The sequence below is a fragment of the Danaus plexippus genome, chromosome 7 (assembly GCF_018135715.1).
Source record: "Danaus plexippus chromosome 7, MEX_DaPlex, whole genome shotgun sequence".
Classification (NCBI taxonomy): domain Eukaryota; kingdom Metazoa; phylum Arthropoda; class Insecta; order Lepidoptera; family Nymphalidae; genus Danaus; species Danaus plexippus.
The window spans coordinates 119051-143614 of NC_083541.1; the positions used below are offsets into that span (position 1 = coordinate 119051).

At 42.8% G+C, this 24564-nt stretch overlaps 4 protein-coding genes across 5 annotated transcripts; 1 reads left to right on the forward strand and 3 right to left on the reverse strand.

The window, feature by feature from the left end:
- Positions 1-2459: 2459 nt before the first annotated feature.
- Positions 2460-3613, reverse strand: LOC116770744 (uncharacterized). The gene is made up of 2 exons (XM_032662343.2): positions 3547-3613; positions 2460-2979 (listed from the first exon to the last, which is right to left on the reverse strand). The coding sequence occupies exons 1-2, from the start codon at positions 3556-3558 to the stop codon at positions 2626-2628; spliced, it is 366 nt and encodes a 121-aa protein (XP_032518234.2). The 5' UTR covers positions 3559-3613; the 3' UTR covers positions 2460-2625.
- A 2907-nt stretch (positions 3614-6520) lies between these two features.
- LOC116770993 (bromodomain-containing protein 4-like) lies at positions 6521-9497 on the reverse strand. The gene is made up of 2 exons (XM_032662682.2): positions 9306-9497; positions 6521-8806 (listed from the first exon to the last, which is right to left on the reverse strand). Exons 1-2 carry the CDS (start codon positions 9318-9320, stop codon positions 6938-6940), a joined length of 1884 nt encoding a protein of 627 aa, XP_032518573.2. The 5' UTR covers positions 9321-9497; the 3' UTR covers positions 6521-6937.
- Positions 9498-11213: 1716 nt separating this feature from the next.
- On the forward strand, positions 11214-14033 carry LOC116770626 (zinc finger protein 846-like). 2 transcript variants are annotated; one of them, XM_061520980.1, is made up of 6 exons: positions 11214-11689; positions 11822-12017; positions 12813-12937; positions 13105-13188; positions 13299-13537; positions 13860-14033. In XM_061520980.1, the coding sequence occupies exons 1-6, from the start codon at positions 11428-11430 to the stop codon at positions 13905-13907; spliced, it is 954 nt and encodes a 317-aa protein (XP_061376964.1). In that variant the 5' UTR covers positions 11214-11427; the 3' UTR covers positions 13908-14033. The 2 variants fall into 2 exon arrangements, with proteins under 2 accessions (XP_061376964.1, XP_061376965.1); XM_061520981.1 differs by having other exon boundaries at positions 11457-11622.
- Positions 14034-15421: 1388 nt separating this feature from the next.
- On the reverse strand, positions 15422-17485 carry LOC116770942 (aspartic and glutamic acid-rich protein-like). Its single transcript, XM_032662582.2, has one exon. It carries the CDS (start codon positions 17483-17485, stop codon positions 15422-15424), a length of 2064 nt encoding a protein of 687 aa, XP_032518473.2.
- Positions 17486-24564: the final 7079 nt, after the last annotated feature.

Here is a 24564-nt window from a genome sequence, read left to right on the forward strand (position 1 = left end):
GGTCGTGTTTGTCCAAAAACTTTACATTATCATAACCAGTTGAATGTTTGTGTTATGAACATACACCACTCCGTCATTCCGTCTCTGAACACACATTCCTATTAATTAGTAGTTTCTTAAAGACTCGCCCTTCAAACATATTAAATAAATAATATATTTTTCGTTTACTTACATATATGTATATTATCTAACTTGGAAAACTTAACTTAACAAATCTTAAGGCGATAAATATATTTAAGTGTATGAATTGAAATGATTGTCTCTCTCCCGTCTTAACAAACCTAGTAGGTTTCTTCTGATACTCTATAGAGGCTCTACGTCTTGTGTCGTGTATAAAGAATCATTATTGTGAAGTTTTTTTAAAATTCAAAACAACGACGTTTATAATCCAAAATAAATGAAATAATATATTAAGTAATGCAGCCAGGTCGTTATTCTACTCGGAAAAAGCGCGGATAGAGCTAGTACCACATATTTTTTTATCTAATTATTATCTGAGGTCTGTTCATCAGCTGAAGCTTTCGCCCTTGTTGCATGTTACAAACTTCTACTGTCCTGGACAAGGATTGGCGCGACTTTGGCAGCTGCTACGGGAAACAATCTTTGAGACGAATGGAATTAAGAGAAGGGGTCAGCAATCTCCTGGTCCGCACGGACAGGAGTCCGTTCCAAGGAGTCATCAGCGTCGTTATAAGACATTAATACTTATACAACGATGTTACCGCGGGAATATTCGTTTAACTTTTTAATAAATATTTCACATACATTAGCAAAGAATCAAGTTTATTAAGTAAACTGTTTGTATTCTAAATAATAATAAAGTTTAATAATTTAAGATTGTAATTTGATTGCGAAGACAAAAGTTCGTCGACCGATAGACCGAACCAGTTTGTTTTGAGGAAATTTTTTATTTGAAACTAATTAAAATAGAAGTAGGTTTTTTTTTCATTAAAATGACGAATATTTGAAGTTACGTTATATCATATTATATTTCTATCATAAATTAAGCGGACTAAGTGTCATAAAACTTAACAGAATACAACTTCGGTTATGTTTATTCGGTTTAAATTAAAAATGCCTTTTGATTAAAACATGAGCCTGGTGACTTGTCGTTATAAGGCAAAAAAATAGTTTTGAATTGTATTTGGAAAAACCGAAAACAAATCTCAATGAACACAGTTGTGCTGTGATGTCCTATTAGTTAAGTTTGTGTTATGGACTCTGTTTTTAGTAACAGCTTATGTCTGTTCCGAAATATGAAACGATTATACATTTACTTACAAAATTTAAAACATACCTTCTGATTGGATTAATGAAATTTCAGTGTAAAAAATACACAAACACATACACACACATGCATACATACATACTAAATTGTGATTAATTGTAATAAAATATATGAAACGAGTCTATTAAATTTAAATTATAAATACATCATATACTTGAATTCTATATGAGATTTTTCAAATAATAAAAAAAAAGATAATTGAGTCAATGTTTGACTGAATGAGTGAATGAGTGAGTGAGTGGGTGGATAACTTGTTAGAGTACAACAACTATTCACATCACACTTACATCGAACAGACTTTTAATGCTGTGTGCAACACTGTTTTTAAAGTGGCTACGTTTTAGAATGTAGTTGGCGTTTTTCTCAAACATATAGTTGATTAAGCAATAATGTCACTGCATTCACATTATTTTCTTTCCAGAATTTTCGCAAGGTTTGTCAAAGAATCTAGATCACAACGCGCCCGACAACAAATAATCAGAATAAAATTTTTAAACACATTACACATGAGCAACATTACTTATATTACTATATTATGAAAAGTAGATTAGTATATGTTGTAGTGTGTAATATAAGTAACTATAGACATGTTCTCTATGAAACATATTTCATAAACTTTACAATATTTATTATAGATAATAAAAATATTGTTTAATATAATTTTTGTTGTTGCGTATTTTGTAAAGTACCTGAGGAACTTATTTCGTAACTCTTAGTATTCAGTCGGCACGGTGTCGCCTGAGCCCTGGTCACGCCCGGTCGATACACTCGTACCAATTTAGTATTCGATTATCAAAGGTTTCTTAAACCGGTCCTTGCTACTGAATGAATCTCATCTCAAAGCACCCGTGTGTCACAACATCCGACCACAGACTTCCTCTTACGACATTATCTTGGGAAACAAATTAAATCATATCTGGAAATGTTACTAAAAAACGCCGACAAACATTCATCATTCATTTAGTTCTCCGTTTAAATAAAAGTTAGCCTTCACATTTGCCTCCTTCTTACTTTTAAGCTATTTTTAAGAAATTGATAAAATGTTATATATATTTTAATGACAATGGGGATTTTTAAAACTATTGATAAACCAGAAGACATCGCTAGTATGGAGCAGTATTCTAATACTTGTGAATAATATGATACTGTCTTTTGGAAATAATAAACAATATGAATGTACACAATTTATTGATCTTAAAACACACTGAGAGCTGCAATTTGGCACAGACGGACCCATCACGAGGGCCACATGATACAAGACCTAATCTCTAGTTTAAACACAATATGGAGACTTACACAATATATAAGTACATATATTACATTTATTTGACGTAAGTTTAACGCCAGCCATGACCGAGACCTAGGAGAGGTCCTCCTATCAGACCGTGACCTCCGAGGTGACCGCCGATGAGACCGTGGTCTATTATGGGAGTCGCGATGCTATGGCTTATGATGGGAGCGGGCAGGGCGACGCTATGACTGACGATGGGAGCCGAGGCGATGCTCAGCCCGTGTCCTCCGTACAGACCGAGCCCGTGTCCTCCGTACAGACTGAGCCCGTGTCCTCCGTACAAATCGAGCCCGTGTCCGAGCAGCGGAGCGCCGTACCCTAGACCGAGAAGACCGCGCTTCTCATTCTTCTTCTCCTCGGCTCCGTAGACTGCAGCCGCCGACAGTAGGAATAAACACAGCTAGACAAAAAAAAATAAGGATATGTCTTGGAAACGGACTGTACCGCTATGGAAGATGATTTCTGAGAATAGCTTTAAACAAAAAGGATCACTCTGATCAATTCAGCAAACAGAAAGGCTTTTACACAATGTGGTACTTGATGAAAGAAATCAGTGAATTATGGGATTTGGTGAATAAAACGCTGAGAAAACTCTGAGTCAATGAAATAATTGTTGTCCTGAGAAACCTTTGTTTGATAAAGTATTAGCGTGCTGAGAATTATTCTTCATTGTTGTTGCACATTCATTACCATTTTTAATGTTTTTTTTTACGGATCAAATATATACTAAAAATTTACTTTGAGGATTTCTCGTTAAATTACTTGAATATCCGGTTTTTAGTTAAGCATTTATTTAATCTTGAAATATTTATTATAGACGTGTAGATTATGACATAATAATAACAATACGGTTCGAATTAAAACTATATATTACCAACAAGGCTTTGGCTCATGAATGTATAAACTCTCTAAAGTAAACATTAAATAAAATTTTATGAGTATTGAAAAATTATTTCTCTTTACTTACAATAGCCTTCATGGTAAATGTAGCGTTGTCCTAGACTTAATACTTAGCACTCAGTTATCTGGCGCTTTTATAAACCTAGCTTTTATATATCTCAAGCCTCCCCTCTAGGTTGACTCTCAACACCGAGGTACTTAGGGCCCACAGGCTAGAAACCTTAAATTGACCAATGATTCATCCGGTCTCACAGTCCCTATAGTATTATAAACACTCGCTACCTACTCTTGGTATTAAAAAATCTTTTCCTATATCATATATTTAATAACTCATTCATGTAGTTTAATTAATATTTGAGGTCCTTAATTTTTATATTAATTTAAATATTTACAAATCTACTTCAGAGTAATGAAAGGACAATATCGTGCATTCTGATTACTTTTCCGTTTAGTTAAAATGTCTCATAATTCAAATAGTTTCACACGATATTAAGATAACTTTGCACATCTGTGGACAGAAAACATTTAGTCTATTACTATTGTAGATGTTAAAGACATTGAATGTTACCATAGATGTATTGAGTTAAAAATTTTTGATCGCCAAGTCCTTCCTTTTATTAATGCGAAACTACGAAACTCAATTACTGTCTATCGATTTAATAATGAGATGTTCCATAATTTGTCTAAATGAATGCGTTATTCAAAGGTATCCTTGCAACAATATCAGTGGCAAAGTTACGTTTCCTTTACAGTTGGAAAAAGGGAGAGAAATAAAAATTGACATGCCATTGAGCCCACTCCTTTTTATTTCATACGGGGATCGTTCAGAAACAACATTACTATTATGTAATATAAACACTTCTAATAATTTAATACAAGTCACTATATCTAATAAAACCTTACCTGATCTGGTGCATTAAGATTTTATTTATAAAAACAGTGATCAAAATCAGTGTATGACTCACTGTCCTCGTGTACTCGTGTTACTGAACATAACAACTCTGGTTAATACATATACTACTAGATATTGGTCGTGAGATGATTGATGAACAGTACATTAATTTACTGATTTAAATATATCAATTAAACAAAGTTCAAATAAACAATAAGTTATCTTCCTTTTGATTTAAAATAAATATACTTTCTCATTTAAAACAATAAACCCTTTATGTGCATTGAAACAAGATCGCCAGTCGAACTGTTAGTATAAATCTTTTGTTGGGATCCTGTTCATACATTCAAAATTAGATATAAAATATTCTTGTAAACTAAAGCTAACCAACGTATCGATCGTACTTGTTGTATCAATGTGTGTTCTAAGTTATTTTATGTTTTGCGGATTCTGCTTGTTCTTACACACTAATGGTAGAATTCTTTTCAATTTATTTTTGGATTTTCACTCTATTACATTGTTTTCCTGCTCCGTACGTAAAACAGCGGTCGCCTGCAGTCCCCGCACAGCCACTCGTACTCCCGAGGCAGTTCCCAGATCTCCCCCAAACAGCTCGTCGCTCCACACCTCGGATGAGGAATCATCTCAACGTAACCCTGGTCCAGGAGCTGCTTGTCGCTCTCGATTCCTCTCAATAGTCTTAAGGCTCTGAGTTGAACGTGGGGACGTAACGCAGCAGGTATGTCTTCTGACGAGTCTATGATAGCCGACACGTCTGATAGTGCTAGTACTATACTATTCAAAGATAGCTTAGATATAACACTCTTAAGGAAGGATTCTTCACTTTTATCGTAAAGACTCTCCATAGTCATCTAGATCAGTATATTGTACGTTAACTGACAAATTGCAGCTTGAAATTAAGCTCTGTGAAGTAAAGTCGAAGTATTTATCGATCCCGATTGATTAGTAAAACAATGATCTCATTATCCTCAGTTATTATCGCTATTATTAATAATGATGATTAAAGCCTAATAATTATGGTAATTACTTTATTAATGATTAAATTTATTTTTACAAATATCTTCACTGAACTATAATATCAACTTTTGTAAATGTGTTACAAGTATCAATGAATATAATAATAATATATGAAATGAAAAAGAACCTCAATGTTTGATCTAGAAATAAGAAAAACATTAAATATTCATCAAATGAGAATCTTGAGTAAGTTTTTGACAGACGTGTGTATATACATACGTAGGTATGTTTATTTTACCTTTGATTTTGAACAATGAGTAGATTTATTAAATAACATATATTGGTGAGGTCGTCGAACTTTCCTTCAATCGGTTTTTATCACACCAAAAACCGAGCAGAGCATTTCTTATAATACAAAAACTACATTAAAATATTCGTTGATCTAAAAGGAGTTATTTACTCCGCCGCATGAAGTAATGTCATAAGTTTCAACATGGCGGATAGATTTGGCGAATGATTCCTTTTAGGAACATTTCCATTACCAATAAAATATTGCACTTACATTTAGAAAAGGCTCCCTTTGAAGTATTTGTCCCCAATTTGGTGATTCATTGATGAGTTATTGATAAGGATTTTAAAATAAGTACGTTCCCTACATCATTGCTTCTATAAACCTAACTAATAATATAGTGATGAATAGTCTTCATGAAATATTCAGTTTAAGTTTTAATGTTTAATTGTTATATCTATAATACGATCAACGAAACAATCTTTACAGGATCGCTTAAAAATCATGAACGGCCTCTTCGGGATCTCTCGGACTATACTTCACATACAGTAGTTAGAGCGAGTGATTTGAACATTATACACTTATATAATATTTGTAATAAACAAACACACGTGTGGTCTGTTTTTGAGTAAATAATTCATAACGTATCCTGTTCGATCGCGGCTTGCGAAATTCTATCTAGTTCATGTGTCCACATCGATAAAATCGAGAATTTTGTTTCTTATATAATGACTAACTACCTGGCTCGAGTTACATGTAAAATGCAAAGGAACTGCTTTGATAAGATAATGATGAGGACTTGGAGGTGAAATTATAGTAATCATTGAATCATCAGACAGCCACCGCGGGACCAGGGACGGGGTTCGTTAATAAGAGTATTACTAATCAATTAGTTTTTTTATTGTTTAATATAAAATCGTGTAAACATACAACTAATAAATAAATAAACTTAGTTATTAATACTTGTCAGTTAAAGAAATACGGCAATCTTTACAATATTACATGACGACATCATCTCTCTCTCTACGAATCGGCAATCATTTCCGAAGTCACCAACTACGCACGTTCACGTGATACTTCACAGACTTTGGGAGTCCTTAAATACTGCCCTAAACTTATTTTTCTAAGAGGTACTGATGTCGCATAAATGCAACGTTTCTATCTCTTCTGTCGGCACTAAAACAAATGTAATATAAAGTTAATATAGTTAGTAAGTTTCACGAAGGCTCGCTCACTGGCATTTAACTAATATTATTTCTGCAGCTGCAAGTTACAAGCTATAACATTATATAGGCGTAACTATTGGAAGTGATCCAGTGGTCTGTCTATCGGTGGCTGAAGTTTGAGAGGTATGTGATTATGGTACTGTTGGCCGCTCTCTTCGGAACTGCGACCTTCTGCTCCTTGATGAGGTAGTCCATATTCTTGACCGATTTGACCTATGTTGTAATCGTTCTGGTTGATGTCTTGGCCGAGATGACCTAAGTTGTAATCGTTCTGATAGACGTCTTGTCCATTTTGGCCAATATCTTGTCCCTGCTGAGAGTAGTCATTGGGCTGTCCGTGCTCTTGACCCAGGTGTTGTGGGACGCCATACTCTTGAGCCGGTTGTTGCTGGTGGTTCAAACTCTGCTCGTACTGCGCCTGCTCTATCTGTTGTTGAATGTGATGCTGCAATTGATGTTGAAAATCATGGTATTTATTGTCAGTGTGATGCTCGAATACTTGTGAACCTTGTTCCTGAGTGAAATGATGTGTTTGTTGCGGATAGTGTCCATCTTGTGCAGAACTCTGATCATTTTGCGATGGTACGGGTGACCAACCGTTATTATCAAATTGAACTGATGGCTGAGTCGGTTCTAAGGGTTGAGGTAACTGAGTGGAATGGAATTGGAAGCCAGGTTGTGGTAATGCCTCTTGACCAGTGTGTAACTGGAACCCTGGTTGTGGTATAGCTTCTTGAGTAGGATGTATATGGTATTCCGGTTGAGGCAAACCTCCCTGTCCCGCATGAACGTGGAAACCTGGTTGGGGTACGGCTTCTTGACCTGGATGTAAATGTAAGCCGGGTTGAGGAAGTGCCTCTTGACCATGGTGTAATTCAAATCCTTGTGGAATAAATTCTTGACTAGGGTGTAATTGTATACCAGGCTGTGGTAGCACATCTTGACCGGTATGGAAATGTACTCCAGGTTGAGGAATGCCTAATGAATTCGGGTGCACATGTACTGCAGGTTGAGCTTGGTGGAGCACCGCTTGCTCGACACCAACTTGGTGTGTGTGGTGTTCTACGACCCCGGAATGAGCTACAGCTTGCGGCACTAACTGCAATGGATGAACTTGTGGCCTTTGTACTAACACTTGTTGTACCGACTGTATACCCGTCGCACCATGACTTACAGGATATATAGGGGCTTGATAACTGTTGATTAAAGGGTACCTCGGGTACGTTGCGAATACCGATGTTTGTACAGCACCGCCGGGACGAATTATGTATGGAAAATGTTGACCTATTGGTAAAGCGGCCGATTGATAGAATGACGCTGTTGGTATAGGGACGGCAGCAGCAGGAAGAAGCGGTCTCAAATTAAGAGGCAAAGGGGCTTCGACAGGTGAGGGCTGAGGGGGAGGAACGGGATGAATGGGTCCTTGGTGAATGACTGGCGGGGGAGCTGGAACGGGATGAGCCAACGGTAAAACCGCATGAGGCGGGGGGACTACGGGAGCGACGTGCGCTACGGGGGCAGCTGGTAATACAGGTAAAATCGGCTTAGGAGCCACGTGGTGATGATGGTGATGATAATGGTGATCTGGTTTTGCTAAATATTTAGTGTGAGGGAAATTTAAGGCATAATGAGGATGCGGGAGACCTGGTACTTTGTGACCCACTGAAACCGGATACCTTGGCACGTGGTGAATTGGAACGGGTATCTTAACTGCTGCTACGGCAGCTGTAGGTGGGTACCTCACTACCAATGGTTTAAGTACCGAATGTGTTATACGTGGTATATCATGGCCGAGCTTGTATGGTGGAACATCGGAGAATATTCCTCGTTTATTATGCTTTCCTTTTGTTGCCAAACTACTGATAAGTTTTGCTTTGGCTGCTTTTATGTGAGCCACATCTGCGATTACTATCCACGCACACGCGCACACTGCCAACACAACCTGAAATATAGATTTTTTTTTAACTATACCCTATATTTCATTAATTATTTAAAGTATATCAATATTTATTTTATTTCGGGTACAATTTCCTCAATGACACAAATGTCAATTGAATTATAATATCTCTGTAACATGAAAGCTGACTACTTTCTTTATCTTCCACTGATTATTATCAATTAAATAACTCTTGTAGACTGTTATCATAATCGTAGAAATTACATTTGTACTACGTCTCTGTACTATTCATTAGGAAAATTATTGATATAGAAGATTAAAATGAACTAAATTTTTCAGATACTACGCGTTCTTAAATTATTGACACAAAAATGACGGAAGTCATAACTGTAGTGAGTTCATTATGTTCGGGAACACCATGCAAACAAAGACAGAACCAGAATACAAGAACACTTGTCGATTAACCAAAAAACCATATTTCACAGAGATCACATCACCAGGTACTTAGGTACACTAATTTCACTGCACTTCCTTGAATACTTACAGCAAAGATCCTCATATTGTGCGGTCGACCACTCGGTCTGACAACCTTTCAGAAACCAGTGCCATCTTCCATAACAACCCATACTTATAACTTAAACTACCTCCATTAGTATGTAGCCAGCGTCTTGTTTTCACTCCGTCTTCCGGACGCAACATGCTGCCTCCTCACGGCTTTCGATCGATCCTTAACAAGTATCAGAACCTCTTGTCCGAATTCATATTAATGTAATATGTACTCTATTTCACTGTTAGAAAGTTTAAATCGGTTATTTCGAATTAATTATAAAGCGTCACGTAGTTTGCCGCCGTCATTCTTGTAACATGTTAGCGTGATCGCATACCAATTGATCGAGAGACGTAATCGAGGGAAAATTGTACCAGAGCACCAGGTACGGCTTAGGAACTCATTTTTTTATTTAACGTTTTCATCTATGGATAATATCCAATAGTTGCATCCAATGAGACGATTAAAAATATTTCAAAGGGCTTCCACGTCTCTAAAGTGATAATACTCCAACTTATCTTTACTTCTTTTTTTAAGATGTTCGTAAAATAAATGTTACGTATAACAATAAATGCTACAATAATAAATGTTCTATAGTAAAATCCCCCGTCACTCCGCGCCTGACCCTCCAGGATATTATAATTCCTGTCACGCGGCCGGTTACCAAATGTTCGTACATCACTTTCCTTTTCTCTGACTGTCTTCAACTGTGTCGCCCTGTCTGCTAAAGTCCCATTGGATTAAACTATTGTATAATGCAACTAATTATAGACAATTATCCTACATTCGTGATTGGAAGTTTCGTAATCGTCTTTGGAGTAATGTTGGTAAACAATACGAGTAAATAGACAAAAATAAATTAAATAAAAAATATTTACTGCTCTCCATCACGTATTGATGGATATTGAATAGAAATAAAACATATATATATATATAATATTCTTATTTTCCGCATAACTTGTTTAGCCATTAAAATTTGTAACAGTTCAAAATTAAACAGAAACTACATTCATGTACAAAAGTTTCAATTTTATTTTTTTTTAATCTAGGATTCTAAGACTGACCTAAAAACTGTTTAAGATAAAAAAATAACAAACTAAAACACCATTTACCCAGAATCAAAAAAACATACCAGTAACATGACTTGTCCCACTACAAAATGATCTCAAATTATTGTACAATAGCTACTAATATATATTTTGATTTAACTACAACAGGATGTAACCAGGGTAATTTCTATCTATATATTAAACAAACAGATAGATAGACACTTTTTTCTCCTTTGAGTTTATAGTATAGTAGTCTACATAACAACCTATACAAATTTTATTCTATTCTTATTGAACCTAAATCAATAAATTTAAATAGTAAGTGAATTAAAAAATATACTTAAAATAATAATACGGATACAAAGGTCACAATAAAGTTTGCAATTATAACGTACTATAGATATCGGCTTATATATGCAGTACGATATTTTTATTAATTTAGAATGTTAGTGAGATTGTTTAGGTCAAGTGTTACACGTTCAATTAGAACGGCTCGTTATTATTTTAAGGAGATGGAAAATTTTTAAACGCTTTAAAGTCTACTGCGTTCTAGTTTCGTATCTCGAGTTGATCTCCTTAGCCTTCAATACTATATCAATACATTTTTCTTCAAGCTCACTATTACGTAACACCAATCTAGGTTTTGTTGACGAATTCAGCATCAAATAAGGGATGGAAAATTTATAGCTTATAGACGTAAAGAAAAAAATATCCTCTATAGTTTTAAGAAGTACTTTAAATAATCTTGTAATGTTAAAAATATATTTCGTAGACTTTCTAATTACAATAACTTAAGTATAATACAATTACTGTTTTAATATTCCCATATGTTATTTCTCAATTCTTGATCTGTCATATTGATATTGACATTAGCCTGTTGCTGTCAGCAGTCAGCTCATAAACTGAGGCTGGCCAAAACTTACTGTGTTGTTATTGCTAATTGCTACACTTGTTCTACATTGGTTTAGTAAACAAAAATATTTTTAACATATAGAATCGCTAAAACTTATTACTTTAAAATAATAAACTAGTTGTAATATAAAAGTTGTTTGTATTAAAACGCATACAAAATGGAAAATACAGTCTTTAATGACAGTACAGTGTGCTGCATTTGTTTTGAAATTCAAAATGAAGCAATTCCATTATATACACAAGAATATGGGATTCCGCTCTACGAGAAACTATTGAACTATACAAACATTAATTTAAATATTGAAGAAAGTATAAAAGCTCTCATCTGCAGACGATGTTTGAACGAATTAAAAGTATGTGTACAATTTTTAACTAAATGTTTAAAGGCCAGTGAATATTTTAAACATGCTAAGTCAACAGGTATTATCCATTATTACTTATTAGTTTACCTTATTTTACGCTAGACATCAGTATAATATATTTTTATTCATTTTTCTAAACAAAACTAACTTATCTAAAATGTTTTATCAAAATTAAAAATTTATTGTACAGTCAATGATATGCATCTGAATGTGGAGGCTCCTGAAGATCGTAAGACAGAATGCAATAATGACACTACACAAGCTAGTGATGTTGAAGTCAAGCAGATGAGGGATACACATGATGAAGATGTTAATAAAGATTCAGACTTCTCCTGCCAGTTCTGCTCCAAAGTATTTACTCGGAAGTTTAATCTGAAGTTGCATGAGTAGGTATTACATACTGATATCAATTGATTAATATTATATATTTAACCGCCAAAGAAAAAAGAGTTTTGGTATAAATGAAACTAATATTTTAGGATTACTACGTGTTATTTTATTATTTTTAAAAACTACACTAAATCTCGTCTGCCAGTGATCACAGTTGCTGCAAAGTAACCTAAATGCCAGGAGAAGGCAGTTTTTAAAAATAATAGAATAATGTGTACTCTTCAGAAAATATTAGTGTCTTTTTAATGAATACTTGCTAAAGTCTTAGATCTCGTAGTGTTGATATAAATTTTTTCCTTGAGGTAGTTCTAAGTTTAGGTTTGGTTTAAAATCGGTCCAGCACTGTAGGAGTATCAGATCTTATTCAGAATGATGTACGACATATTTGGCCAGTGAGTACCGAAGTAAAAGTATAATTGTTAAGGGATGATTAATACATAGTGTATTTAAAAAAAAAACTATGATTAACACTTCTTCTATCTTCTTTTAAGTCATTAATGAAGTAATTGTTGCTTGTGTGTATTAATAAAATTATCAAAGTGAGTAATCTCCTGTCTATTCATTATTCCACAGTTTTTTAATGGTACTATCACTTTCTCATTAATGAATATTTTATTCATACAAACAAGCTCCTTGTTTTCTTCTGTCCCCTTACAATATTACCCAATATTGTAAATATTAGCATCTTTAATAATTTATTATTCAAATTTTATTGTGAAAAACTTGTTTTCAAACTATCATCACTGAGATCCACCCTAGCATGATCTAAAGCCTTCTAATCTCTCTCCTAGACTGCGGCACGTGTCCTGTTCCTATCCCGGCAGTGCTCGCCCCCGGCCCGCCCGCTCCTGTCCGTTGTGTCCAAAGTCCTACACCAGCTACACAAACCTCAAGGATCACATGAGAACACACACCGGTCAGTGTGTTGATCACTCTCATACATAGAACAGAGTAGCAATTGACACTCTGTAAATTTTAATTACAAAGACTCAGTTACAGAATTATAAGGACTCAGTATATGAGCCAAATGTATAATTTTAATTGTGACCCACTGATACTTAATGTAAATTTGTTGAATTTCAGGTGAGAGACCGTTTGTGTGCTCCGACTGTGGGAAAGCTTTTGGAAGTAAAAAGATATTGAATGATCACATGAGAATACATACTGGTGAGGGTCGAACAGATTTTCCCACAACACAGAGAATATTATAGAGTATGTTTAAAGTAAATAATTTACCGCAATGATAATATTATTTTGTTCTCTCACCCTGGGTCCAGGTGTGAAGCCGTACATGTGTCCGGTGTGTGGGAGGCAGTTCACCACTAACAAGCTGTCGGCTCACATGCGGAGACACGCTTCCGTGCTCGGCGCTACGCGTGCTCCGCGCGCCGCCTCGAGCACGCCCCGCGCCGAACGCGCGAGCATGGCCCGCGCGGAGCACGCGTGCTCGCTGTGTCCCGCGCGGTACAACCACAAGCAGTCGCTCAACAAACACATACGGAAGGTTCACGGCCTGGTCAGTATATAGTATGCAAAATCATATAACCATGTTCGTTACATTAAAAAAACATTACTAACACAAAACAGGAACTCCGATATTCACTCTCAATTGTGGTATGAGACACACTCACACACATCTAGATTTTCTTACTGCATATCCCTTTGGGAAAAGGGGATACTCAAAACTTATAATACAGTAAATTATTTTAATCCCCGGCGCCATCTCTGTTGTGATGTATGAAACAGTACGGAACACCCGACACAGATGGCGCTGTGTCTTGATGTCCTGATGGTGAAGGTTTTTTTACTTCATATTTTCTACTTATTCTCTGTTTCAGAATCCTTCGCAGGTGTGTGAGAGGAACGAGGGTGTCGGGTTCACTTGAAGAACCGCTCCAGAAAGATATAAAATGAAACCAAAGATAGAATATACTCCTGAGGGAAATGTAGTGTTTTATTGATAAGACAGTGTTTGATGATCTTACTGTGATAAATATATGGGATCTGAACTATACAGTTGTTTGAATGAACAAAGTTGCGCCGACCTTTAGCTCCTTAGCTAATAAATCAGTTATTGAGTAATAAATCTTAGAAATATTAAACAGTAACTCAAGGTGAGAAAACTTAAAGAAATTTCTGTTAAACGAGGAAAAACAAATATATAAACATGTTACAAATATATTGCTGCACACACAGCAGAAGCATCGGACGAAACGCAGCCGTTAAAGACTACCTCACGCCGACCTTCTGTGAGAGGGTGGTGCTTCCCCGGTCGAGCCAGCCCATGTTCGAGCTGCAGTACCTTGACCTCAGCTAGGCTCTACCACCTTTCAAATTATTTTTTGAATATTTTTATCATTGGTATAATTTGTTACACAATAAAATGTCCTTTACCAATATTTCTCCTCAATTCAACATCTTTCAATACCGCGTTCAGTAACACGGCCTCGTAGTTGACAAGAAGGTGGTCGTTTTTTTGTGTCATTGAAACCTTTGTATAACATCTGTATTAGTCACGTGGGCGACAAAATCTCTATTATCTTTGGTCAAGGCCCCTAAAAATCGATAGACGCGAAGTTTACCTGGTCTCTGAGTCATAGCAACCTTTATATGTGATGGTAATAAGGTCTACATTGCGTTGTAATGATATTTGTTCCACTACGTGTGACCTGCGGACTTAACAGATCACGAAGAGACCTAGAGGGCGAACGTTCCATATCTTTGCCTTTGTTATTATTAATTATTTCTCTATTTACCTGACGTTTTACTTTTTTCATGCTATCCTCACTATAGTTGCTGGTACTTTTTAATTTGTGTTATTTTTAAAAGTTATGATTGTGTTAGATATGTCTACAAGTGACGACGTAAGTTAGTTCAGTCTAACGTTAGTCCGACGGACTGGGAAACATAATTTAATTCGTTCGAAAAATAAATTTTACAAGGAATGGATAAATAAAATCGTTATTTATCAAGTTTTTTGGGTAACAACTTGATAAGCAATAAAAAAAAATTGTATATTTAGAGTAATATAAACATTATTTTCTCTTTCTCTTGTTATTTGCTGCCAGTCTGGGGACTCTGGGGTCAGTGGCCGGCAATCAGTCCGTTTTCTATTTCATCTCGGAGACCTTCACCTACAAAGTCGTCACCGCCTCGAGGAAATCGAATTTCACGCCTCAACAGATCCGACGTCTGTTGTATTGATAATGAAATAGATTTCATGATACTGTTTATTAAGAAACTAAAAATACAGCTCGCTTACTGCTAAATATAAAAATAATAAGGTTTACAATAATACATTGTTAAATAACTAAACGACATGACGCACTCACAAGAGGACACTTGCTATGATAATAAATAATTATAAATATGGCGGGAGGTCGCGAGGGTCACGGGCAGGTCACGCTGCTAGTTTGTTAGTTTTCCTCTTGATGGTGGCGACGAGTGGGTTCGGACTATCGACCTGGACGTTGCTCGCTCTCACGTATTTGTTCTGGTAACCTGTCTCTCTGACCTTCGCGTGGGGACTCAGTCGGTCAGATCGCTCGACCTCGTCTGCCCGCTCGCTATCTCCGGTCCGCTCTTCATCATCCCCGGATTTTTCTTCGCTGTTGACTCTCTCTGATTCATCAGCTCGGTCTTCTTCGGTGTCCTCGTCGTTGCTCTTGTTGTCGTTATCATATTTAATTTTTTCTGGGTCGTCTGTCAGCCGCTCATGGTCATCTAAAAAGTGTTTTTCGTCATCGTCACCTTTCTCTAAGCGCGCCAAGTCCGCGTCTTTTGTCGGAGGCGGTATCGTGAGTCCTCGGAAGAATTCTTCCTCCTCTGACATTGGTAATTTGTTGCCGTAGTAGTCATAGTCCCCTGCTGAATAAGCCTCACTGGAGACGGAACGAGCCCTTCTCTTATTTTTCCGTCTTCGTTTCCGTCTCGGAGGTTCCGTTTGCTCAATCGGTGAACTGTCTTCCGTGTCTGAATCATAGTTGTCTTCGGGTTCGTCGGACGAGTCGACAGCTGTCTCCTCTTCGTGTTTATCTGGTCTTTCCGTTCTGGCGCGGTGTAATTTCTTTGGCCGCTTCTCTTTGTAGATTGGAGGAACTCTCACTGTTACCGTATCGATCTGATTCGGGTTTTGCTCGGTCGGAGGCAAGACGCGCGGTTTTAATGGCCGTCGTGGATCCTGTGTGGTTGTAGTTACTTCGCCTTCGTCGTCATCATCTTCTTGAGGTTTCGGTGAAGGAATACGATTAGCTTTTGGTTTTCTTTTTTGAAGTGTTTGCAGTTTCTCGTCGTTAAGTTGTATGATTTGATTCGCTAAATTCCTATCACCAAAGTGTACATTACGATAATCATTGGCAGGAAGTTTTCTACTTGGTTTTTGTTTTTGTTCCCAGAAGCGATCAACGGCGGTTCCGAATTCTTTAACCGCTTTAGCACGATCTCGAGACTCTTGAACGTATTCGTCATCATCATCCGAATTTTGCTGCTGTTGTTCATCATCATAAATTAAATAGTCGTCGTCAGCCTGGGCGTTGTTGAGGGTCTGAGCGTCGACAGTGTGAACTCTTTGTGGGACCCCATTACGAACTACGAACGCATCCAAATAAACTCGAGGCTTACGTGGTGGATCTTGAGGCAACTTCGCTGCGCGTGGTTGTATCGCGACCGGTGCGATCTGCTCCTGTTCCTGATCCTCCTCTTGTTCATCGTCGGCGGTCGCCGCGGCAGCTGTTGGCGCGACAGGTGCTGATGTAGCCGGAGCTCTGTTAAAATTAAAGTTGAGACGGAAGTTAGAGGAGATGGTCTCCAGGTTAGAATCAGCCTTCGGTTGTGCCGGCGGCGGGGCTGGTGGTGTGCAGGGTGCTGGTGTTGACGGGTTAGCTCGAGGTCTGGCACAAGGCGGTGGCGGTGCAGGTGTTGTCGGTCTGGGCCGTGGTTTGGGCCGAGGTCTGGGATTGGCTCGCGGTCTCGGACAAGGTGGCTGAGTCTGTTTCGGTGGCGGTGGAGGCGGCGGAGGTGCACACGGCGCCACAGCTCGTCCACAGGGCGCCGGCGCCGGCGCTCCAGCCTGGGGTGCTGGTGCTGCTAGCACCGGCACGACGGCGACAGCTTGTAGCGGTCCATCAATACCGGGCACTGGAGCCAACGGTGGGGGAAAAACTACCTGAGGTGGTTTTCTAGCAACGTTATATCCTAGAACATCCGCCAGTCCTCGAAACACGATGTCGCCAAAGGTACGTTTCTTCCGGACCACAGGTTCGTGGTCGTCTTCGGAGTCCGCGAGCGTGTCATTGTGTCCGTCTAGCGCTATAAAGTTAGCCTCTGCTATGGTCTCCTTGGCGGCATCGCTGATAGTCCGTGTTTGGTTGTCGGTGTCGGCGATAACGAACACCTGTGCCGCACGCGTGCCGCGTGATGTGAGGAGCGCCGCCTGGAGCGCCAGCAGCAGCAGCGCGCGTGACATGTCGCGGGCCGTCTAGTGCCGCGCGGACGGTGAGCGCGCACTTTTGTCTCCGCGGGAATTACTCAAGCTGCTCCACGCACCAGCGCGCCCGCCTCCTACCTCACCTCTTTCGCATTCTCTACCCGCTCATAATCACTTCTTAAAATCTAATTAAACTGTAAATTGTAATTTAACCAACTCCTTGGTATGACATTCGATTGAACAAAGCGTATTAAGAACTAGCTTTGCAAACGACGTTACGCCATAGTACCAGTAGTGCAATTTTCATTCTAAATTATATCCCACTCACAAAGAAATATCAATTGTTGAATTGATTAGACCGCAAATTGAGGTTACAGAATTTTTTCATGTAACCCAACTAATGGTAGACCTGACGTCATTAAACAACGATAAACAAATAATTTAACAAATTGAACAAGAGATCAAATTTAAACAACAAATTTTTTTTACTACAACCAAAAACAATCTGATTCGGCTCAAATTAATCTTAGTTGTGATCTGTTTTAGATACATGGTTATTATAATACATAATAATATTATTACTATTTTTATAAAATCTACACATTCGTTAAAATCTATCTCATACGACCATGGGTACGTGGTTTTTGTCTTTACATCAGCACAGCAAATAAAATATTTTTCTCTAATTACATATTAAAGTATAAATATTATATATTTATAAAAATAATTTTAACTTTTCCTAATTTATAATCAGAACCCAAAGTTAAAGATCGTTAATTAGTTACACTTGGTAAATTTTAAAAAAAGTGTTAGGTTTGTTGCAATTAATTTATAATAAATTGTGAAGGGAAACTTAAATATTACACTTGACCTCATAAACTGTCAAATTTGCCTTGTAATTTATTTATAAACCGTCTAAGGTTAAAGATATTATAATTCAAATTACGGAACAATAATAAAAATAACTTAAATATTCAAACCAAATTGATATAAAATTTAATGTTTTCAATGTTACCAATGATACAAGGATATCATCCTCACAGGTTCACTTCACAACCTCGTCCAGGAAACAGGTTCTATTGAATACAATAAGATATAGACAGACAACACCATGTACATGTACTCGTTGTTCGCAAGAGACTTATTCTCAGGCCATGGTCGAACAAAAACAAAATAAATAATTAAAAAGGATTAATTTTAAATCAATCCTTTATGCTGAAATCATGAGAAGTGATAATTTTCTCAAAGTAACATTAAGTAGGTACATGAATCTAAGGACCATATTCTAACATATAACCATTATTTAGTGACTACGGCTAATATCATTAAAATCTAGACAAGAAACCAAAAAATCTATGTAGAAGCCATACATGATCTGCTAGACATGTCACGTTTCCTAATACATGGACACCTTAACCATATGACAGCTAATTTGAGCATTAAGCAAATAGTTCAATTAAAATTTTTATAACGCCTGTTATTAAATAATAGGCAAAGTTTCTATCCTGCATCTTGTCTATTATTTAATACACAGCCACGGTCCCTATGAACAACAACCTAACAACAACAATAGAAAGCTATTATGAGGACACGGTTTAGAAATGATAACTTGTAAAATGATATATGTTTGATATTCATTTAAATACAAAAGTCCGACGTTTTTATTAACCTGACAATCATCATGTTCCACCAGACTGGTCTAAGGGGTTGGGTTATTAAGCGACTTCAAAGGAGGAGGAAGTTCTCGGTTGTAATTTTGGTTGTTTTGCTTTGCTTTCGTCGTTGCGTAGGAGTGTTTAGTATGGTAGATAAGGAAGATGATGGTGGGGGGGTTGCCCGGGGGGGGATACCGGGAAAATTAGATTTAGGGAGTTTCGTTGCGGACGATGCTATGTCGTCGCGTCCGGGGTCGGAGGTGGGAGCCAAACGTCTCTTTTCGGAGATGTCTGGCTCCGACACTGAGACTGGGGGCGAGATTTTTAGGAGTCCGGTTCCGGTGGGGAGACGAGGCCGCGGTCGTGCCCTAACTAGGGCTCGAAAATATCTCCGCAAGCAAGAGGAGGAGTCGGAGGCCAGCTTCGACTCTTTAATGGAAAAGAAGCTGGTAAGGGGGAGGGACGGAGGAAAGGCAAGGGAGAAAGAGGTCCTTCTGGACCTGGACACAATGGGAGCAGAGGCGATAATGGTCGAGGCTGAGAAAAGCCTCGACCTTATCAAAGAATTAGTGGGAAAGAGTACCAACCTAAAAGGGGGGTACTCTTCAAAAATAATGAAGGCCTCTGCCCTTCTCAGGGAGGCGCTGGGCGTGCTTGTGACGCGCACGGAGGCGGAAGAGACCCGCCGTCTTAGAGCCGATATTGGTCGGCTCCAGCGAGAGAACGCGGGTCTCAAAGAGGAGGTGCGCGCTCACCGCCTCCAATTTGAGGAGATGCGGAGGGAGAGGGCGGAGGCGACAAAGGTGGCGTCTGAGGGCCCGATCGGCCGGGACCAGATGCAAGCGTTAGAGTCGAATATCGCCAGGTTGGTTGGCAACCTGGTCGATGGACGACTTGCCGCGCTAGAGTCCCGGCTCCCGCGGGAGGAGGTCACCCGCCCTCCCCTGGCGGGTGACAACTCCGCCGTCGCCATAGCTGCCAAAAAGGCTATCCGCCAGGCGGCCATGCAAAGAGGGGCCAAGTCATCGGCCCCTCCAACGGCGTCATTGGCACCGGTAATGGTGTTGTCGGAGGATGACTTCCCTTCTCTTCCTCCACCGTCCTCCAAGGGAAAAGGTAAGGGTAAGGGTAAGGGGAAAGAGGCGATTTGGACAGCGTTCGGTCCATCCACGTCTAGTGGAAGGGCCGAACCGGTGGCAGCGGGTGTTGGGCCAACGCGGCGGGATGGACGGAGGTGGTCCGCCGCAAGGCCCCCAAGAAGAAGGAGGTGGTGCCGATGACTAAGAAGCCGGCGCCACAGCAGAAGAAGGCGGGCCCTAAAGAGGGCCCGAAAAAAGTGATGCTCCCGCGCTCCCAGGCCGTAGTGCTGAAACTACGCCCTGAGGCAGCAGCCCGAGGGGCATCGTATCTGTCGGTCCTCCTCAAGGCCGAAAAAGAGGTGGACCGAAAGGAGCTGGGGATAGGGCCCCTGAAGATCCGTGCTACAGCAACGGGGGCCCGTATCATCGAGGTTCCCGGCTCCACCAGTGCGGACAAAGCAGACGCTTTGGCCGCGAAGCTGAAGTCCGCACTGGCAGAGGAGGTGGAGGTTACGAGGCCCGTGAAGTTCACTGACTTGAGAGTCACGGGCCTTAGTGATGCGACGACCGCGGACCGGCTAATAGCCGCGATCGCGCAGGAGGGGGGCTGCACCGAGGCCCAGGTCAGGGTGCGCAACGTGCGACCTGGGGTTCGCGGCACAGGCTCTGCCCTACTGGAGGTGCCGGCTGTGGCGGCCAAAAAGTTGCTGCAGCTGGGCAGTATATTGGTGGGGTGGAGCCAAGTGCGGCTCTCATATATGGAGGCACGGCCCAAGCACTGCTTTAAGTGCTTGGGAATGGGGCACGTTGCGGCCGCGTGCTCCAGTCCAAAAGACCGCAGCGGCCTGTGCTACCGCTGCGGCAAGGAGGGCCACAAGTCCGCCCAGTGTTCCGCGTCACCGCGCTGCGCTGTGTGCGCTGACGCGAGCATGCCGGCGGACCATGTGATGGGGGGTCATTCGTGCCGCCCCCCATCCACCCGTGGGAAACTCCCGGCCCAACCGAAAAGGGTGGGGGTTTCGAGGCAGGCGTCAGGAGCTGAGATGTCCGAGTAATGGCTGGACATCTCAGGTTCCTACAGGCTAACGGCAACCACTGCGCCGGGGCTCAGGATCTCTTCCTGCAGTCCATGGTGGAGTGGGCCGTTGACGTGGCGGTGATGTCGGAGCCGTACTATGTCCCTGCCCAACCTCACTGGGTGGGAGACGCGGACGGCTCCGTCGCTATCGTCACGAGGCCGGGCGCCGTGCCCCCCCTCGCAGTCAAAGCGAGGGGCCACGGGTATGTGGCGGCGGTTCGGGGGGAGATTGCCATAGTTGGGGTATATTTCTCCCCAAACCGCGACCTGCCGGCCTTCGAGAGATTTCTCGACTCTCTCGGGCCGGTGGTAGGGCAGTTAGCGCCTCTCCAGGTGGTTGTGATGGGGGACCTCAACGCCAAGTCCACGGCGTGGGGGAACCCTCACACAACACCCAAAGGGAGGGAACTGGAGGAATGGGCGCTAACTGCCGGACTGTCCCTTCTCAACACGGGGACAGTCCAGACGTGCGTGCGACGGTCGGGAGGTTCAGTGGTGGATGTCTCTTTCGCCACTCCGACCATCGCACGCAGAGTGGAGGGATGGAGGGTTGAGGCAGGAGTGGAGACGCTCTCGGACCACCGCTACATACGGTTCGAAGTGTCTTCCACTCCTGCAGGTCGCCGGAGTCCAGCGTCGAGTTCCTCGTCGCCCCGGGAGAGAAGTCGGTTCCCGCGTTGGGCACTGTCAAAGCTCAACCGGGAACTGGCTGAAGAAGCGGCCGTTGTCGGCCGCTGGAGTCTCCCGGAGAGTGCGGAGTTGGGGGTGGATGAAGGGGCTAGTCGCTTCGGAGACGTTCTCCAAAACGTCTGCAGAGCGGCGATGCCCCCCGTAGGACGTCCCCCCCGCGGGGAGCGGTGTACTGGTGGTCGGAGAATATCTCCAACCTCCGGGTCGCCTGCAACGGGGCCAGGAGGGCATATACCCGGAGTAGGCGACGCCGCCCCAGGACGAGGAGCGAGATGGCCGGCTGTACAGGATCTACGTCGCGAAAAAGTTGATCCTGCAGCAGGCCATCTGCCGGGCCAAGGAGGCAGCCTGGCTGGAGCTGGTGGAGGGTCTCAATCGAGACCCTTGGGGCCGACCATACAAGCGGGCGCGGAACAAGCTCTGCGCCCAGTCGGCCCCCATAACGGAAGTGCTCCAGCCAGCTGTTCTGAGGGGGATCGTTGGGGAACTCTTCCCCGACGCTCCTGCGGGATTCACTCCCCCAGAATGGCCCGGCTGACGTTGGAAGAGGGCGACCGCGTTCCGCCCACCGTCACGGAGTCTGAAATGGAGGCGATTCTGACTCGCCTCCAGAGTAAGAAGAGCGCACCGGGTCCGGACGGGGTGCACGGGAGAGTTCTTGCTCTCTCCCTGGTGCACCTCGGGGAAGCCCTCAGGGAGCTGTTCGACCTCTGTCTGAGGTCCGGGCAGTTTCCGAGGGCCTGGAAGGAAGGCCGGCTTTGCCTACTCCCAAAAGGCAGCCGGCCTCTGGACTCGGCTTCGGCGATGCGACCGGTGGTTGTGCTGAACGAGGCGGGGAAGGCCCTGGAGAAGATAATGGCCACCCGTCTCGTTCGGCACCTGGAGGAAGGCTCGGGCCCGGGACTGTCAGAGTCCCAATTTGGGTTCCGAGCCCGTCGGTCGACCGTCGATGCCCTCAAACGCCTAAGGGCGGTGACGGAAGAGGCGGAACGCAGAGGAGAGGTAGTGTTGGCAGTGTCGTTGGACATCGCCAACGCCTTCAACAGCCTCCCACACAGCGCGATACAGGTGGCACTCGAGTACTTCGGAGTGCCCCTGTATCTGAGGAGGCTGATAGGCGACTACCTCTCCCAGAGGAGGGTGGCAGTCGAGAACCGGAGGGGGTCCATAGAGTGGTGGACAGTCGAAAACGGCGTTCCACAGGGTTCGGTCTTGGGACCTGTCCTGTGGAATGTCGGGTATGACTGGGTCCTGCGGAGTCGCCTCCTCCCCGGGATGGGTGTCATTTGCTATGCAGATGACACCCTCGTCTTATCCCGGGGACGGAGCTACAAGGAGGCGGCGCGGCTGGCCGAGGTCGGTACTGATCTCGTGGTCAGCCGCATAGAGAGGTTGGGGCTTCGGGTCAGAATCGACAAGACCGAAGCCCTCCTCTTCCGCGGGACTGGGCGGAAAGGACCCCCGCCGGGTGCCACCCTTCTCATAGGAGGAGGGAGGGTCAGGGTGAGCCCGACCATGAAATATCTGGGGCTCACCCTTGACGGAGGGTGGACCTTCGTGCCCCATTTCAGGGAGTTGGGGCCGAAGGTCATGAGGACGGCAGGTGCGCTGGGGAAATTCCTCCCGAACCTCGGAGGACCCAGCGCAGCTTGCAGGCGGCTATACTCTGGGGTCTGTCGGAGTATAGCCACGTACGGTGCTCCCGTTTGGGCTGATCGACCGATGAGCCGCGGGGTCAAGGCCCTACTGCGCTCGGCGCAAAGGGCACCCGCGGTGAGGGTGATTAGGGGGTACCGTACGGTCTCCTGGGCCGCAGCGACGGCTCTTGCTGGCGATCCGCCCTGGGATCTTGTGGCGTCGGTTCTCGCCGAGGTGTTCTCTTACGTCTCGGGTAGGAGGGCTCTCGGAGAGAACCCTTCGTCAGAGGAGATCCGGGCGGTTCGCCGGCAGGGGGAGTCGCGCCTTATGCGGGAGTGGGGGAGGACCTGGCGGGCCAGCCGTACGGTAAACGTACAACGGCTGCGCTCCGTCCGGTCCTAGAGCGTTGGATGAGGCGGAAACGCAAACCCCTTACTTTCCGTCTGACGCAGGTTTTCACCGGGCACGGCTGTTTCGGTGACTACTTGTGTCGGGTGGCCAGGAGAGAGCCGGGAGGAGGCTGCCATGAGTGCGGCGCTGCGGTGGACTCAGCCCAGCACACCCTCGAGGTGTGCCCGAGATGGGCTGCGCAGCGCCAAGACCTTGTGGCGGCGCTCGGCGGAGTGGGCTTGTCGCTTTCGAGTGTCGCGGAGAAGATGCTTGAGAGTGACAGGTCCTGGATGGCGGTGTCCTCCTTCTGTGAGACGGTTATGTCCACGAAGGAGGCATCTGAGCGGGAACGGGAGGTTGCGGCTGATGCACCCTCCCTCCGCAGACGACGGACGGGGGCGCGCCGGGGGCGATATCAACGCCTCCTCCAATAGCGCCCCTGCACCCCGGGCTGGGGTCGGGCTGGTAACCCGGCTCCTGTGAAAGCCCGGCGTCGTCGGGGCGGTCCTAATTGCCGGGATCACCCCCTTTCTCCGAGGGAGTAAGTCCGGTCTTTGCCAGGACCGGCCAGTCGCTGGTGTGCCCTGT

Coding starts and splice junctions, on each gene's coding strand:
- LOC116770942 (XM_032662582.2), bottom strand. CDS start 17,485: ATGTCACGCGCGCTGCTGCTGCTGGCGCTCCAGGCGGCGCTCCTCACA.
- LOC116770626 (XM_061520980.1), top strand. CDS start 11,428: ATGGAAAATACAGTCTTTAATGACAGTACAGTGTGCTGCATTTGTTTT. Junction 11,690..11,821: donor TAAACATGCTAAGTCAACAG/GTATTATCCATT, acceptor TTTATTGTACAG/TCAATGATATGCATCTGAAT. Junction 12,938..13,104: donor TCACATGAGAACACACACCG/GTCAGTGTGTTG, acceptor GTTGAATTTCAG/GTGAGAGACCGTTTGTGTGC.